Raw genomic sequence first — 16,778 nt, 5'->3', positions numbered from 1 at the left:
GGGGCAGCACCAGTAATCCAGAATGCAACTGTTTTGTCTCTGTTTAACACAAAGTTGTGTCTGGAAAGCCAAGATGCTACTGCTTGTAAACAAATCTACAAAGGGCCTAAATCGGGTTGGAGAGGAGAAGTAGGAAAGAATAAAAATACTGTTTGCATAAATAAAAGCTTTGACACCTACTTCCTGGATTATTGTGGCAAGGGGACTTAAAAACTATTAGAGAGAAGGGTGGGGACAGTATGGACCTTTGTGGGACCCACTAGTTAGTGAATATGTAAGGGAAGTGGAAGAATAAGTAGAAACCTTAAAGGAGCATTTACTGAGAAAGGAGGAGAACCACTGAAGAATTATACCCCTAAGCCCAAGATCAGAGTCAGTATGAGAGAGTGGTAGACCAAAATCAAAAGCAGAGGAAAGTTCTAAATAGACAATAAGTTTAATCATTAGAATCAAGCGAGGAATGAAGATCATTAAGGAGACAAGTGATAATGGTTTCAGTTCTATGCTTGAAGAGTGGAAGTAGATTTTACATAGGCAGAGTTGTGTAAATACAATATTTTTCATTAGTTTAGATAAAAAACAAAGGTGGAGATGGGACAATAAATAGTGGGATCCATAGGGTCAAGGGTAGGTTTTTTTGAGAATGGGTTGGACAATAGCCTGTTTCCACTGGTCAAGGACTATGCCTTTATTAAGCCTCTGCATAATCATAGAGAAGGCCAATAGTGAAAGCCCATGATGTATTTTTATCCAAGAGGTAGGGGGTCGAAAGAGCAAGTATTTGTCAAAAGAAGGGAGACCTCTCTGATAGTACTGGAACAAATTTTCTATTCCTTCTATCAGGTGGAGTATCTGCTATCAAGACAAGGGTTTGGATGGATAGGAATTTGAGGGAGTGTGTGGACAGGATGCACTGAGGGAAGTGTGTTGGCTATCTTTTTTTTTCAAACTAAAATCAGCAGGAGCAATCGACATTGGAGGAAGAAGGGGGGGGGAGTCAGGGCATTGACTATTGGAAAAAGCTGCCTACAGCCTTAGAACATGTGCAGCCAGTACGATCCTTTGCTCAGCTACTCTATCTTAGAGCCTCTTTGAGTCTCTTCTCAGGATCTCTTCATTGGTAATATGGTCATAAATGACACCAAGAATTCTTTACACCAGTGCATATCTTTGTTTTAATGTTTATCCATGTTCCTCAAGCATAGATCAGATGTGGTAGGATAATAGTTTTATAGAGCTTAATTTTCATCATAGTCTTTGTTGTTGTTGCCCGTATTTGATAAGTTTGCTGGAATACCAAATACTGCCTTGCAAGCCTACAATTGACATCCTCTCAATACTACTATGGTTGGCCAAGACAGATGAATGTATCCACATCAAAAGGCAGTATAAAAAGTGTATTAATATAAACTGAACTAAAAAAATGTTTGAAAAAGGCTAAGGCAACATTTGAATGCAGCTCTGTTGAAATACCATTATGAATTTGTGTGAAAGTAAAATCTAGCACTGTATACTCTTTTTTTTTTTTTTTTTTTTTTTTCTCTATAATTGATAGTCTTGTTGAAGTTGAACTAAGCTAGGGTTCAAAATATGCATCTTGGCTATGCTAAAACCTTAGTTACAGAAGAAACAGATTGTTAATGCTTTGGTATCCTCAGGGGCCTCATCCCTGTGGAAAGTTGCTGGGCAGAGCTTCCTGTCAGGCAGCTATGCTGAAATGCTGTTAAGACCTGCTTCCCCCTTCGATAAACATTGCTGTCCAGGTCTTCCCTGCACTAAAACAACCAACCAGAAAGTAGTCAGTGTCATTCACTTTGCTTTATGCCCTCTCAACTCATTTTGACTGAACTACTGCTTTTGAATCTGGTTAACAAAAAGGATTCTGTTTTGAAGTTTGTAATGCTTGTGAGCCATACTCCAGGTGGACTTAAATGACAAAAGGGCATCAGTGCCCACAGCAGCCCTCTGTCAAAGAGAGCTGAAAAGACTGAAAAAATATACCAAGGGGTATGGATTTTAGATTGAATCTGTGCTACTGGTAGACCACCTGACACATATTCTGTAACCCTCTGAGACATTGTGGAACTGTCTAATGTTTTACTATGACTGAGGAAGGTATTGTCAGTTACAATCAGCTTGATTTCTTTATGCATGTCCTGTATTTCAGTTTCTTACATTCAATAACCTGTAAGAACAGTGGCTTTATTCTTTTTTTTTTTTTTCTTTCCATATAAAGAAACCTTTATTTGTTACCCTTTTGACAAGTTGAAAGTATTCAAAAGCACTATCCAGATATTCAATTGCATGTAGTTCTTCCATTTTAAGAAGCACTTGGCATACCCAACTTAATAAGGTGGCTACGTTAACATGCTCCCTGAGAGTGTGTAGCACTGAGTAACAGTATTTGTGCCCTTCAAAGGGGGGATTTTTGTGTGTTGAGACTTTGTCATCCATCAAGAAAACCCTTGTTTAACACGTGGTGGTGACAAAGCCCCTTTCAGGGTGCATCTGCTCCTACAAAAGTACTTTAATACCCTCTGCAGTGGTAGCAGTGCACACAACACCTATAAATAAGCTCTGGGTCATGAAAAAAATGAGTTTTGTTATGTTAATAGTATACAACCCAGTCTACTTTAAAATTGTAGGTTGAAATGTGCCATCAGTAATGTGGAGAAATTATTGCAGCTTGAAATAAGATGTTTGCATTCTACATCTTCTTTTGTAATTACAGTTGGAGTTCCCTACACTAAAGCTCAGAAAGAAGTCTGTTCAGGTCAAAAACTGATGGCTTCAGTGTAACAAATGTGCTTGTTGTGTTGGAGGATTAGCTTTTTTGTTCAGTTGTAGACTCTAGGCCAAGGAAGCCAGGGTTCAAATCGCACCACTGCTTCTTGTCATCTTGAGCAAATAACCTTCCAGTGAGCCCTCTAGGGACAGGAAAACACTTATTTGTCCCTAAATGCAGCTTACCTTGAGCTGCTGCTGAAAAAGGTATGAGCTAAATCCAAAATCCCCTCCCAGTAAGAGGAGGCTGAAGTTTGAATCCAGTTTGCATATTATTTTTAAACACAAATATTTGTAGCTTTCTTTAGTATGTTGGCTGAATAATTGGTTAATGGAAAAATCATGTGCACCAGCTAAAAGCATTTTGGGCTAGATTCTGTAAATAGCACTCAAAAAATCAGCACTCAATGTTATTATTAGCATTTGTATAGCGCTACCAGACGCACGCAGCGCTGAACACCTGACACAAAGACAGTCCCTGCTCAAAAGAGCTTACAATCTAAATAATACAGACAGACAGACAGACAAGACAGTTACGGGTGAGGGAAGTACAGCGTGAGAAGGAAGGAAGGGACAAGGGGAGGGCAACTGAGTAGTGGCTAGGAGCTAAAAGCAGCAATGAAAAGGTGGGTTTTCAGCATAGATTTGAAAACAGGTAGAGATGGAGCTAGACGTATAGGTCCAGGAAGTCTATTCCAGGCATAAGGTGCCGCGAGAGAAAAGGAACAAAGCCTGGAGTTAGCAGTGGAGGAGAAGGGGGACGACGAGAGATTTGTCCAGTGAGCGGAGTTATTCTATAATGGGCACTCAAAGATGATCACCCATTATAGAATAGCATTGAGTGTGATTTTGGTGCCCAAATTTGGGTGGCAGGACTTACATCTGGCTGAAAACAGGTATAATTCCTAGCATCCAATGTGAGTGCACATCCCCCAGTATTCTCTAACACTGTGCACAAATTCTAAGAACACCCCTGACCCACCCATGCACCTTCCATTGCCACACCCCCTCGGGTTGCACACTATGGGATTTGGACATACTGTTACAGAATAGTGTGTAACAAGATGTGCGTCAGCACTCAATAATGGGCTCTAATTGGCTTGTTAACCAATTTAGTTGGGCGCACATCTTAGATTGGCACCCAAATATCGGCGTCCAATTTTGTGCACCATACATAGCAAAGAAATATTTAAAGATGTGAATTTAAAATTATTTCATAGCAATAAAAAAGTAAAGGGTCCTTCTATTAAGCTGCAATAAGCACTAATGTGTGCTCACTGCAGGTTGCATTACCATGGGGTGCGCACTTCCAAAGCGCTATAAACTAGAATTTATTTTTTAGTGCTGAGGGTATGTCGGAGCGGAGAGTAGGCATTTTCTGCACTAATCAGTTAGCGTAGCTACATTGCTGCATTCTGATTCGCACGGGATTAGCAAGTGTGCCCTTACTATCTAGAAAATAGGTGTTGGTAAGTTCTCATGCGCTAATGGGGAAATTAGCATGTGGCCATTAATGGTGATAATGTAAAATGGGGCCATTTTAGCGCTGCACTAAAAGTGGCCTAGCATGCTGGAAAACCCTGCACTGGGGATAGTGTTGGCCACTTTTTGCAGCTTAGTAAAAGGGCCCCTTAGTGTGGCATATATATTTCAAAGGGAAATGCTTTTTTTTTTTTTAGACCTTTGTTACATTTTTACCTCAAGGCAGCTTATTGCATCTTTGTTCAGTGTATGATCCACATTCCAAAGTACTTAAGTCTAAGGGATACTATGTTAATGCATATTTTTAGTAAATAGAATTCATTGCGATAAATAATGTGCATTAATGCATGTTACTGTATGGTCACACAGGATAAAATTCTATATATAGCCCTGAAAAAAATGAACACTAGGTGCTATTCTATAAATAGCGCTCTGAGTTGGGCGTTGTTTATAGAATAGCAGCTAGTGCCAGGATCTGCACCTAACTTTTAGGTGCAAAGATTTATACCAACTGAAACCTGGTGTAAATCCCCATGCCTAAGTTAGGCATAGATTGGGCGTATTCTGTAACAGTGTGTGCAAATTCTAGGAATACCCATGACCCTTCCATGGCCACGTTCCCTTTTCAGATGCACATACTAGGATGTAAGTGCGCAACTTTATAGAATATGCCTGGCAATATGCATGTGTAAATTTTAATTGTTGCCAATTAGTGCTGATAATTGATTTAGTGCCCAATTATTGGTGCTAATTGGTTCATTATTCAGTTAAATTGCCCGCAGAATTTTAGAACACGCTCAAATTTCCATGTGCAGTTTTGAGCACCATATATAGAATCTGGAGGATAATGCTTTTAAGGGTCCTTTTACTAAACTGCATTAGGTGGTAACCTAAAGTGGTGTACCATGGGATGTGCTCGGGCATCCTGTGGTAACTGTGCACTAATTTTTTTTTTTTTTTTTTTAGGAGGCATGTCATTGGGTGTAGAGTGGGTATTCCTGTGCTAATCAACCCATCTACATTAGCTCACACTAACTAGTTAGCACACGGATAACATGTGAGCTCTTACTGCCTACAAAATGGCTGGAAGTAAGTGCTCACACAGCAATTTTTTTTTTAATGGCCACATGCTAATGGCAATATTAGCGCATGACCATTAATACAAAAGATAGAAAATCAACCATTTTATGACTGCGGTAAAAATAACCTTAGCACATGGGAAAAACCCATGCTAAGGCCACTTTTTACTGCAGCTTAGTAAAATGACCCCTTAGTAAATTTAGCCCATGGCTTAATGTGTACCTGAGGCAACAGGAGATAATGACTTGCCCAAGTCAACAAATAATGTTAGTAAGAGATACAAGCTGTGGACCCTGGTCCATAGCCCAGTTCATTCTATTCCCTTCCTTTAAAGTAAACCATGTCACCAGATCTAACCTCCAATTTATCACATTATCCAAAATATATTTGGGGTTTTTTTTAAATAAGGGACAGGTGAACATTTGTAAAGGCTATGACATGGATTGTCACTGCTTGCTATGAATTTTATTTTAAGCATTTATCTTACAAAACAAGTTTGGGTGTAAAGCAGAATTTAAAATCAAGGGCCTTGTTGTGAATATATTTCCTTTTATGATTATGTTTTTTTAATGATGTGCTCTACCAGATTTACCAGCAAGGATGGGATAAAAGATGAGCATATTTGGTAACTGGGGAAGGAGATTGCTTGGCTTCTCTGGGAGTGGCTGGCCTATGGATTAGAACAGGTGTCCTGCTGAAGTTTTTGCATTTACGTACTACCCACGTTCTAAAAATCTAGCATTTTGTTTTTAAACACAACTAGTTGTAATTAAACTTAGATTTTTTCTCCCTTTCTTTCAGTCTGCTCTTGCTGGGTAGTACTAAACATTGATTTTAATAGTTGCCTTTCTACAGCCCTTAATTTCAGTATTCGGTGGTTTTAGATATGCAATTTAGTTCACAAATGCTAGTTTTATAATCTGCACTGAAAGAATAAACTTGTAAACAAGAGCATGTACTTTGAACAGGTCATGGTTAAGTTTTAAATTGGCACAGTAAAACATATGGAACAAAATATGTATCTTATTCTCTGATTTATTTATTTAGCTTTCAAACTCATTTACAATCCATATTTCTCTTTTTGAAGGGAGCATATAATGTCAAATATAATTTAACCATAATTCAAATAGCCATGAGACAATTCATAAAATAAGTTACATTAATTTTGCATTGTATTTATTATATAAGACTGTAATACATACATTACTTCAAATAACCTAAATTCCAGAATAAGGCAACTCCATCATATCAAACTTCTATAATAACAATACTAATAAAATATGCACAAACATTATAGATGAGAAAAGGAGAAGCTCCGGAGCAAGCTGGGGCAAAGAATAAGCGGAGCTGCAGGAGGACAGGCAAGCTGAGAAGAGGAGCCAGTGGAACTGTGTGGATCAGTGGTGCTAGGAGCAGGATTGGCCGCAAAGAGCAGTGAAGCCCAGGTAGCGCAGAGGAGAGCAGGGCCTGAGCGAGACACTGGAAGGGAGTGGCATGTCTGAGGGGGCCCCACATCCTGGAAGAGTTCAGCTGAGCATGTCCTGTTGTGTGTGCACTGGTCCAGAGCGAGTGGAGCCAACCACATGAAAGTACGCCTGGCAAAGGGAAGGCCTGCCCAGGAGCCCCTCTCTGAGCCGTGTGTCCAAACCCTGAGGAAGTCTGAACCAGAATATGTCCCAGTTGGAGTGTCTGCTCCTAAGAGACCAATTCAGAATGTCCATCCCTAAGAGAAAATCTCATCTAAGGGTCATATAATCCTGTGCTAACTCCTGTCCTTAAAGCCTGCCACGGTGCATGCCTCCTGCCAGATGCCAGCCTCTGGGAGGCCCTGCCCACCTTTCTTAACAGTGCCAGTTAAGGGTATAGTACGGGTGGGGAAGAGGGTCTGGAAAAGAATCTAAGTTAAAAGGCTGCACACTGGGTCGCTCACTGGCTCTCTTGCCTGGTTCAAATACAGATACAACCGAGCTCCCCAGCTTAAACTGAGATCCCAGCCAACGAACCAAGATGCAACTAGGGGCCATGAGCCCAGGCAATGCCAAGATGCAACCTGGAGTTATAAGCAGAGAAAAATGTCGGGTCCTGACCTGTCACCGGGATCAACAAAAAAATCTCGAGACAGACGAGACCCCACTGTCCATAACAAAGAGGTAATATGCAGGGTCTGAAGCCATTGCGACAGAAGCATCCCCGGCCAGAGCAGAAGCTAGGACCCTGGCAAACTGCTGTGAATCCCACTAGCCAGTGTCGGAGGTAAAAGTGGCAGACCATACCAGCGCAAAGTCCAACGAACAGAATCGGAGCAAAGCTCAAAGCGCAACCAACAGAGCCAGCCTCCAAAGGTTGGCCCAATGAACCGAACCTGAACCAGGCAAGCGAGACAGTGAATGACCCAGCGTGCAGCCTGATCCAGAGAATGAAACGCCAGCCAGAACCGGAGGCAGCGGAGTCAGACAAGACCAAACAGCCAATAATGGAACTAGGCCAAGTACGATGGCTAGAGTCGGCAGTAAATTAGGCTTGGCCGCAGGGACCAAGATCGGCAGTAGACTGAATAGTTGGAGCTGTGGTTAGGCCATTTGACAGCTGGTGCTGGAACTAGGCAAGGCTCTATGGCCAGAACCTGACCTAGGCAAGGCTCTACTTCCAGTCCCATAGCTAGGCAGAGCTATACGGACAGACGGTGCTGGAACCTGGCAGGGTTCTATGGACAGAGCTGCAGCTAGGCAAGGCCCTCCAGCCAGAGCTGAAACTAGGCAGAGCTGTATGGCCTGAGCCAAAACTAGGCAGGGCTATATGGCTTGAGCCAGAGCTAGACGAGGCTCTACAGCCGGAGCTAGGCAGGCTCTACGGTTGGGACCAAGGCTAAGCAATGTGCTATGACCAGAGCTGGAGCTAGGCAATGTACCACGGCTGGAACTGGAGCTAGACAAGGCTGGACAGCCAGAGGCAGGGCTATACAAGAGTTGGGAGATGGGCAGCTGACCCCCACAGTGATAAAGCAGCGTGCAACAAACACATGAAGAAGTGGGGCAGAGCCCGAAAGCTAGAGACAGCGACAGAGCACCGCATAAACCGAAGCCGGGTCCTGACCGCTTCTTTTTTTTTTTTTTTAATACACTGCCGAACACAGCAGCTGTCCATCCTGCCCAAAAGGACGCCGAATGGCCTCTGGGAGCTAACTGACAGAAGCAGAGCCCACCAAAACCCTGCCATATCCCCTCAACCAGTCCTGGAACCGGGGCCAATAGTGAAAGAGGAAAGCCGGTTGCAGCAAACGACCAGGCACGACAAGGCCCTGACACTGCACACCGTGAGTCCCAATGGGAGCAAGTTCTCAATGCTCCACCAGCCAAACGGGACTGAAGAAAAAATTAGAGCACTTATAGTTCCAGGAGCAGTTAAAGGCAGAGTAAGAGTAACTGAAGAAGAAATACAAAAGTCCTCGTTACCTCCAGGAACACTCAGGCTTCCACTGGCAAATTGTGTTGTGGTTTTTTTATTGTTAAATAAGAGGCAGGAGAGCAAAGAGGAAAGAATGCAGTCAAACTGGACCAGAGAAGAAGAAAAGTGGTGAGGAGGGGGGAGGACCTGGGTGTACCCCCAATAAGCCGGTAGAGAAAGCCAAGACCCCCAGCTCAACTAAACCTGAGGGACAGGGGCATAGCCACGGGTGGGCCTGGATGGGCCCAGGCCCACCCACTTTTGCTACAGGCCCGCCCCGCCCGCGACAGCCCCCTGCACTGACCTGAAGCGCGTTCTCCCTCCAATCCAGCACTGGCGATCATAGCCAGCCTTCTACCACGTCCAGTGCGTGTCGTCGGAGCTTCTTCTCAGGTGCGTCCCGCCTACTCTGCAACTTCCTGCTGGACGTGGTAGAAGGCTGGCTATGATCGCCGGTGCTGGATTGGAGGGAGAACACGCTTCAGGTCAGTGCAGGGGGCTGTCACGGGCGGGGCGGTCGCGAGTGGACACAAAATGTGGTGGTGGCGGCGGGCGGGGGGGGGGGGTGGACAGTGGAGAGGAAAGACGTCTGTGCTCACCCAGTCCACCTCCAGGCCCACCCAAAAATGAATCGCTGGCTACGCTACTGCTGCGGGAATAGGCTAGAAGCAAGCACCATCCAGAGAGCTGCACAGGATATATCCATCCACCTGCTGAGATAGACTACCTACTGAGGTTAAGGTGGCTGCACACATGCCCACATATAGTAAACCTCTGAAGTTCTCTCTATCTCCACCTGCTGGTAGAAAGACATAACTACCACTGTCTCTGGATTGATCTGTGGGACGCTATGGAATAGGTGCATTAATATATTGTGAAGTTTATACTTGAAAAACCAGTGTTTATTTGCTTCAAATACTAGGAATGTGACCTCTGTTCACCCAAATGTTCTGGGTATTCAATGGTCTTTAATGGAAAAAGATCAGTATTGAATTACAACCCTGGAACTAAGGGTGCTCGCGCGGATCTAGTGGGGGCAGTTGCTAACTATTCAGGTTACCACAGACTACATTAAACCTCCATGACAAACTCGATCCCCTGGCTAAAACTGGAGTGGTGTCGCGACGCCTAAGGCTAGAAAGGGAAGATTCCTTACGAGTAAGGGGGGTGCAACTCTGGCGCAGCAGCAGGTGCAACCCTCAGGCTGGCCGTTGCCATGACAACGCAGCGATTTCGCGGCGCAGTACCAAGAGGGCGGGGACCTGTGAGCAGAACAGCCCACGGAGTCGCCTCGGCACTCGGCAGGGAGGGGGTTCGCTGAACAGCTGGCACTCCAAAATAGGAGCGCGCGCTTCTCCGGGCTGTCACGTTAACCGCCTTCCCAAAGATGGTCATCCCGCTGCCCCGCTGCCAATGAGTGTGGGGCTCCCCAGCGCTGGTTCTTTATGTGCAGTCGCTGCTAGAGAACAAAGCCCGGGAACAGGTAAAACGCTGCCGGTAAAACAAGAAGCTTCTCTCCCCTTTGTTTCTCTGAGTTATGTTAAACGTCCGCCTCCGCCTGTGTGACAATCTACACTGCCACACGCCTATATATATATATATACTGCTCTACAAGACGGGAACTATGAGCTAGTTCATGTAAGGAGGCACTAGGTTTCGCGGCTGTCTATTCTAAAAGACAGTGGTGCATGGGGTGGGTGGGGGGATGGTTGTTTTGGTTTACCGGGCTCGGAGCTGAAGGAGAACTCTTCATGCCCAATTATTAATACGCTGATACGGCTTTATCTGGAAAAGAAAGATCGAGGGCGAGGTGACACAGAGAACTGACGTTTGGTGGTGTATAGTTTAGTAAGTGGCTTTATGGCACCTTTTGTTTCACGGCCACATATCAAATAACAGGGAAAGGGCCATTGTTATTTTCTATAGCCCGATCATTACAGAACAATCTTGGAATAAAACAATGAAAAGGGTACACATTTGTAGTTCATTTTTTAGGTGGAAAGTATTTTCATAGCTTCTGGTTTCAACCTAAAAACACCGAAGACGTTTGTGAATTAATGAAAGTGATGACTGGGCGTTAATAAGGTGGCACTGCTTTTTATCTAGTACAACCCGATATCCTGGAGAAAGTGGCAAGACTGGGCAGTGAGAGTTGACAGCCAGCCGGTCCATTCTCCCCATTTTCCCTTTGTTTTGTAGATGGCTTTTGTACAGCGCTTGTATTTCGACCCTGATGATCAACACACTGACTACAGATAACTGCAGAAATATGGCATTGAACTAAAAGCACCCGTTGGGGTTATTTAACCTTTCTACAGCATGTCACTTAAGGCGCAAGAAGACTATGTTTATGTTTTCAGTGACTCCATCCATCACTTGGATTTCCTGGATGCTTTTCGAACTTTTTACCTCGGTGGTTTATTTACCGATATAACCTTGCAGTGTTCTTCGGGACGGGTCTTTCACTGTCATAAAGCTGCTTTAGCTGCTTGCAGTCATTATTTTAAAGTGATGTTCACAGCGGACATGAAAGAAAAGTCAAAAACTCGGATCAAGCTTTCTGGGATTGATCACAGTGTTCTTGAAGCCCTGATAAATTACACTTACACATCGGAGATAAAAATAACTCAGAGAAACGTGCAAAGTCTTCTACAAGCTGCAGATCTGCTTCAGTTTGTTTCTGTAAAGAAAGCCTGCGAGCAGTTTCTGGTGAGACATCTCGATGTGGATAATTGCTTAGGGATGCACAGCTTTGCAGAATTCCATGTTTGTTCGGAACTGGAGAAAGAAGCAAGAAGGATAATTTGTTCAAGATTTGAAGAGGTATGGCGACAGGAGGAATTTCTGGAAATCAGTACTGAGAAACTGCTGTATATTCTATCCAGAGAGAATCTAAACGTGTGCAAAGAGGAGGAAGCCATGGATGCAGTGATTAAGTGGACGGCACATGAAGTGGGGAAAAGAATTGAATATATTTATGACCTGCTGAGGTGTATTACAGTAGAGTTTGATGAAGCATACCTGAGGTCAGCTTTCGAACTACAAAAACGATACTTGCTTTCAGAAAACAAGATTCGATCTCTAGTACGCTGTGCTTTAAAACCCAAAACAAAGCTTTCCAAAAGACCCACCGCCAATATCTATGTTATTGGAGGATATTATTGGCACCCCTTATCGGAAGTCCATGTGTGGGACCCATTGACTGACACGTGGATCCAAGGAACAGAGATGCCGGATCACACAAGAGAAAGTTACAGTGCTTCGTGTCTAGGACCAAATATTTATATAACTGGAGGCTACAGAACTGACAACATAGAAGCTCTTGATAGTGTGTGGATCTACAACACTGAGACTGATGAGTGGACAGAAGGCTGCCCTATGCTTAACGCGAGGTACTACCATTGTTCAGTTACCTTGGCTGGCTGTGTGTATGCATTGGGAGGCTACCGAAAGGGAGCTCCAACCCCTGAAGCAGAGTTCTACGATCCTCTAAAGAAGGAATGGGTTCACATAACAAACATGATTAAGGGTAAGTAGTAGTCTTTCTAACCTTACATTCTACTTTGAATTTCTTTCGGTTTGGGTGTGTTTGTGTAAAAACATAGTAACATGTTATGTTATGTTTTCTTGGAGAGGTGTTTATATTGTTTAAAACAAAACACATGACTGTAGTTTGCCTGCTTGTTTTTGGGGAGAAAATGGGGCAAGGGTTAGGGAAGTCATATTGGTAGTGGATGGAGGTGGACTAATTCAGTATTAGCATCCACAACATTTTGGGTTTCACTACCCTTCCACACCCATCCCAAACGAGGTCTATAGCCTAACACCAGGGCTTTTTTTGAGGGGGTACTTGGGGGTACTGAGTACCGGCACCTTTTCCACTGTCTGCTAAACTTGACCCATGGTTCTCGTATTTTAATGAAAGAGCTCAGGTTCTACGTACAAATTCTGCCTTGTCATAGATTCTATGACTGGTTGCAGGGGTCCTGGCTATTGTAGGATGAGTCCCTCAATGATCACTCCACCCCTGAAGGGTGGCCTGGCATTTGAGTACCGGCATCTTTTTTACTATGCACTGCCTAACACTCTTCCAGCATGGGCTCAATTCATCACATACACTGAATGGGGAAATAAAACTTCAGTGAAGTAAGCTCTATATGTTATAAAACATGTTTAATTGGCAGTTAGAGGGATCAAAGAAACGCTGGATCTGATAAGAAGTGAGCTTGCTAGATAACAGAAAAATGTTTAGTGTAGCTTATATTAAAAATGTCACAAATATGTACCTGTATACAATCAGGGCCGTGCCTAGGGTCTCTGGTGCCCCCTGCAGACTATCAGTTGGCGCCCCCCCCCCCCCGTGAAAATGATCGCTCACCACTTGCCACACTGACAGGAATTGTCAGCAATATTTTTAGAAACAAATTGCTATACATTGCAAAATAAGATAGCAGATGTAAATTCTCAAAGTGGACATATTCCAAACACTAAAATGAAAATAAAATGATTTTTTTCTACCTTTGTTGTCTGGTGACTTTCTTTTTCTGATCATGCTGGCCCAGAATCTGATTCTGCTGCTATCTGTCCTCTTAACTCCGTTTCCAGGGCTTCCTTTCCATTTATTTCTTTCCTTTCCTCCTTTCTTCTTCATTTCTGGGCCTCAGCTTCTGCCTATTTTCTTCATCCATGTGCAGTTTTTCTCCTCTCTTCCTTTTCCCTCTTTTCATCTCCTTCATCTCTCTTCCCTCCCCTCTATGTCCAGCAATTTCTCCTCTCTCCCTGAGCCCTGCCCTGCCCTCCCATCCATGCCCATCCATGCTCCTCTGTCCCCTGCCCCCTCCATTCATTCCTATCCAGCAATTCCCCTCTCTCCCTGAGCCCTGCCCTCCCATCCATGCTCCTCTGTCCCCTGCCCACCTCCAACCATCCATATTAAGCAATTTCTTCTCTCTTCCTGGGCCCTGCAATCCCATCCATGTCCATCCATGCTCCTATGTCCCCTGCCCACCTCCATCCATCCATATTAAGCAATTTCTCCTCTCTCCCTGAGCCCTGCCCTCCCATCCATGCTCCTCTGTCCCCTGCCCCCTCCATTCATTCCTATCAAGCAATTCCCCTCTCTCCCTGAGCCCTGCCCTCCCATCCATGCTCCTCTGTCCACTCCATTCATCCCTATCCATAGTGGTGTGCTGGAGCCGGCTCGCACCGTCTCGCAAGAGCCGGTTGTTAAATTTTCTTCCGGCTTGCGAGCCGGTTGTTGAAAATAGCGAGCCGGCTCTGGCTCTCCTCCCTCCCTCCAGATCCGCCTCACCGACCGCTTGTTCTTTGAATTCTTCGGGGCAGGCAGTCTTGCCTGCCCACTTCCAGCGCTGACTGTCCCCCGCTGCTGGTTCGCGCTTTAAAATTGGCCGCCGAGACTTCAAGAGGCGGCCTCGCGAGACTTCTGCTGAAGTCTCAGCGGCCATTTTGAAGCGCAAATCGGCAGCGGGGGAGAGTCAGTGCTGGAAGCGGGTGGGCAAGACTGCCTGCCCCGAAGAATTCAAAGAACAAGCAGTCGGTGAGGGACCGGATCGGGAGGGAGGGAGGAGAATTTGCCAAACAACTCGGGGGGGGGGGGGCGGGGGGGAAAAGGAAGTCGCCGCTGTGCATGGGTGGATGGAGGGGGTCGCTGGGTATGGGTGCATGCAGGGGAGAGGAGGGTCATGCTGGACATGGGTGCATGCAGGGCAGGGGAGAGGAGGGTCACTGCTGGACATGGGTGGATGGAGTCTGGAGGACAGGGGAAAGGAGGGTCACTGCTGGACATGGGTGCATGCAGGGCAGGGGAGAGGAGGGTCACTGCTGGACATGGGTGGATGGAGGACAGGGGAAAGGAGGGTCACTGCTGGATATGGGTGCATGCAGGGGAGAGGAGGGTCACTGCTGGACATGGTGCATGCAGGGCAGGGGAGAGGAGGGTCACTGGGTATGGGTGCATGCAGGGCAGGGGAGAGGAGGGTCACTGCTGGACATGGGTGCATGCAGGGCAGGGGAGAGGAGGGGAGAGAGAAGAAATGCTGGACATGGATGGAGGGGAGAGAAGAGTGAGGAAGGAGATGAGATGAGGGAAAAGGAAGAGAGGAGAAAAACTGCACATGGATGAAGAAAATAGGCAGAAGCTGAGGACCAGAAATGAAGAAGAAAGGAGGAAAGGAAAGAAATAAATGGAAAGGAAGCCCTGGAAACGGAGTTAAGAGGACAGATAGCAGAATCGGATACTGGGCCAGCATGATCAGAAAAACAGTCACCAGACAACAAAGGTAGAAAAAAAATCATTTTATTTTCATTATAGTGTTTGGAATATATTCACTTTGAGAATCAGGTGCTCAACATTAAAAGTGTATATTTATTTACGGCATTTTATCGCACATTAAACATGAATTAGATTGGAACCTGGGATCATTTAATTTTTTTCCCTGGAGGAATGCATTGCCACACACCCCTCCAGGCTCTCTCCCCGGCCATAGCTAGCTCTGCAAGTTGGTGGGGGCACAGAGGGGGATGGGGGGCGCAGAGGGGGACCGGGGGGCGCAGAGGGGACCAGGAAGAGAGCCTGTTGTTAAACATTTACCAGCACACCACTGCCTATCCAGCAAGTCCCCTCTCTCCCTGAGCCCTGCCCTCCCATCCATGCTCCTCTGTCCCCTGCCCTCTCCATTCATCCCTATCCAGCAATTCCTCTCTCTTCCTTCCATGAACCCTGCCCTTGCATCCATGCTCCTCTCTCCCCTGCCATCCCGCTCCCATGTCCCAACTGCCCACCCTCTTCTCCCCCCCCCAACATCCCTTTCATTTTTTTCTTTTAAATTTACCTCCGTCCGGCAGCACAGGCGCAGCGTCAGTGAAGGAGGCGGCGCTCCCGACGTGCCCGCTCCCATGTCCCAACTGCCCGCCCTCTTCTCCCCCCTCCCCAACATCCCTTTCCTTTTTTTTTTCTTTTAAATTTACCTCCGTCCGGCAGCACAGGTGCAGCGTCAGTGAAGGAGGTGGCACTCCCGATGTGTCTAGCCTTCCCTTCGCTCAGTGTCCCGCCTTCTTCTGACGTCATTTCCTTGACGTCAGAAGAAGGTGGAACACTGAGCGAAGGGAAGGCTAGACACGTCGGGAGCGCCGCCTCCTTCACTGACGCTGCGCCTGTGCTGCTGGACGGAGGTAAATTTAAAAAGGAGAAAAAAAAGGAAAGGGATCTTCCGAGGGAGAGAAGAGGGCGGGCAGTTGGGCAATGGGAGCGGGAGGGCGAGGTAAGCATGGTGCGGCGGCGCCCCCCTACAGTGCTTACCCCGCTTACCATGTTGGCACGGCCCTGTATACAATAATCAAGTATTTCCAGAAAAGTAGAAGAGTTACATTCATGAGAAAACTACCCTTGAAAATTAAACCCATTGAAAGCGGAATGAAAGCTTGTCATTTAACAGTTATGGGTGGGATAGAGCTACATCTGGTACAGAAAGGTCAATAGTTTTCAAATGACCAGTCCTAGTGGAATACATAAAATTATTAAAGAACCTCCAAAGTAAGCCACATGTTAATAAATTTAGCAGAACATGATAAAAGAAACTGTTAGTTTCCCCAAATAAACCATTGTGAGGACCAGCTATTTTTTTCTTTTTTATTCAAAAATATTTAGGAGTGTGTGGTGTTTGTTAGCCTGTTCCTAAAGCCCAGGATTGTTATTGCAATGATTGAGTTAAAAGGAAGGGTTGAGAGGATTAAATTTAAAAACTGAAGGAAATCTTGAGTAGTTGGTGAACATTCACAGCACCATAGCCCAAGTTAGAGCAAGTTCTGATAGCAATGAAAGCTCAAAAGACTATAAGAAAACTGGCAGGCAAAGAAAGAAAGAAATACTGCCTGATAATTAAGCGTTGTTTCAATATAATTCCAGACCTTCTTGCCATTAGCAAAAAGCTGAACTTTGTAGTATAAACTGAAGTGGTGGTGTGCAAAAA

The 16,778-nt window shown here is 45.3% G+C and overlaps 1 protein-coding gene across 1 annotated transcript in view; it reads left to right on the top strand.

Annotated features, from left to right (window-relative positions):
* The first annotated feature begins 10,195 nt into the window (after positions 1–10,195).
* Positions 10,196–16,778, top strand: part of KLHL23 (kelch like family member 23) — a 32,384-nt gene continuing 25,801 nt past the window's right edge. Inside the window, exons 1-2 of the mRNA XM_030208912.1 lie at positions 10,196–10,273; positions 10,990–12,319. Of these exons, the coding sequence (XP_030064772.1) occupies positions 11,110–12,319 (1,210 nt within the window). The 5' untranslated portion in view covers positions 10,196–10,273; positions 10,990–11,109. The remainder of the gene's footprint in view (positions 10,274–10,989; positions 12,320–16,778) is intronic.

This window comes from Microcaecilia unicolor, chromosome 7 (genome assembly GCF_901765095.1).
Source record: "Microcaecilia unicolor chromosome 7, aMicUni1.1, whole genome shotgun sequence".
Lineage (NCBI taxonomy): Eukaryota > Metazoa > Chordata > Amphibia > Gymnophiona > Siphonopidae > Microcaecilia > Microcaecilia unicolor.
Note: the sequence above shows the minus strand (reverse complement) of the source record. Positions and strands in the feature narration are given on the sequence as shown.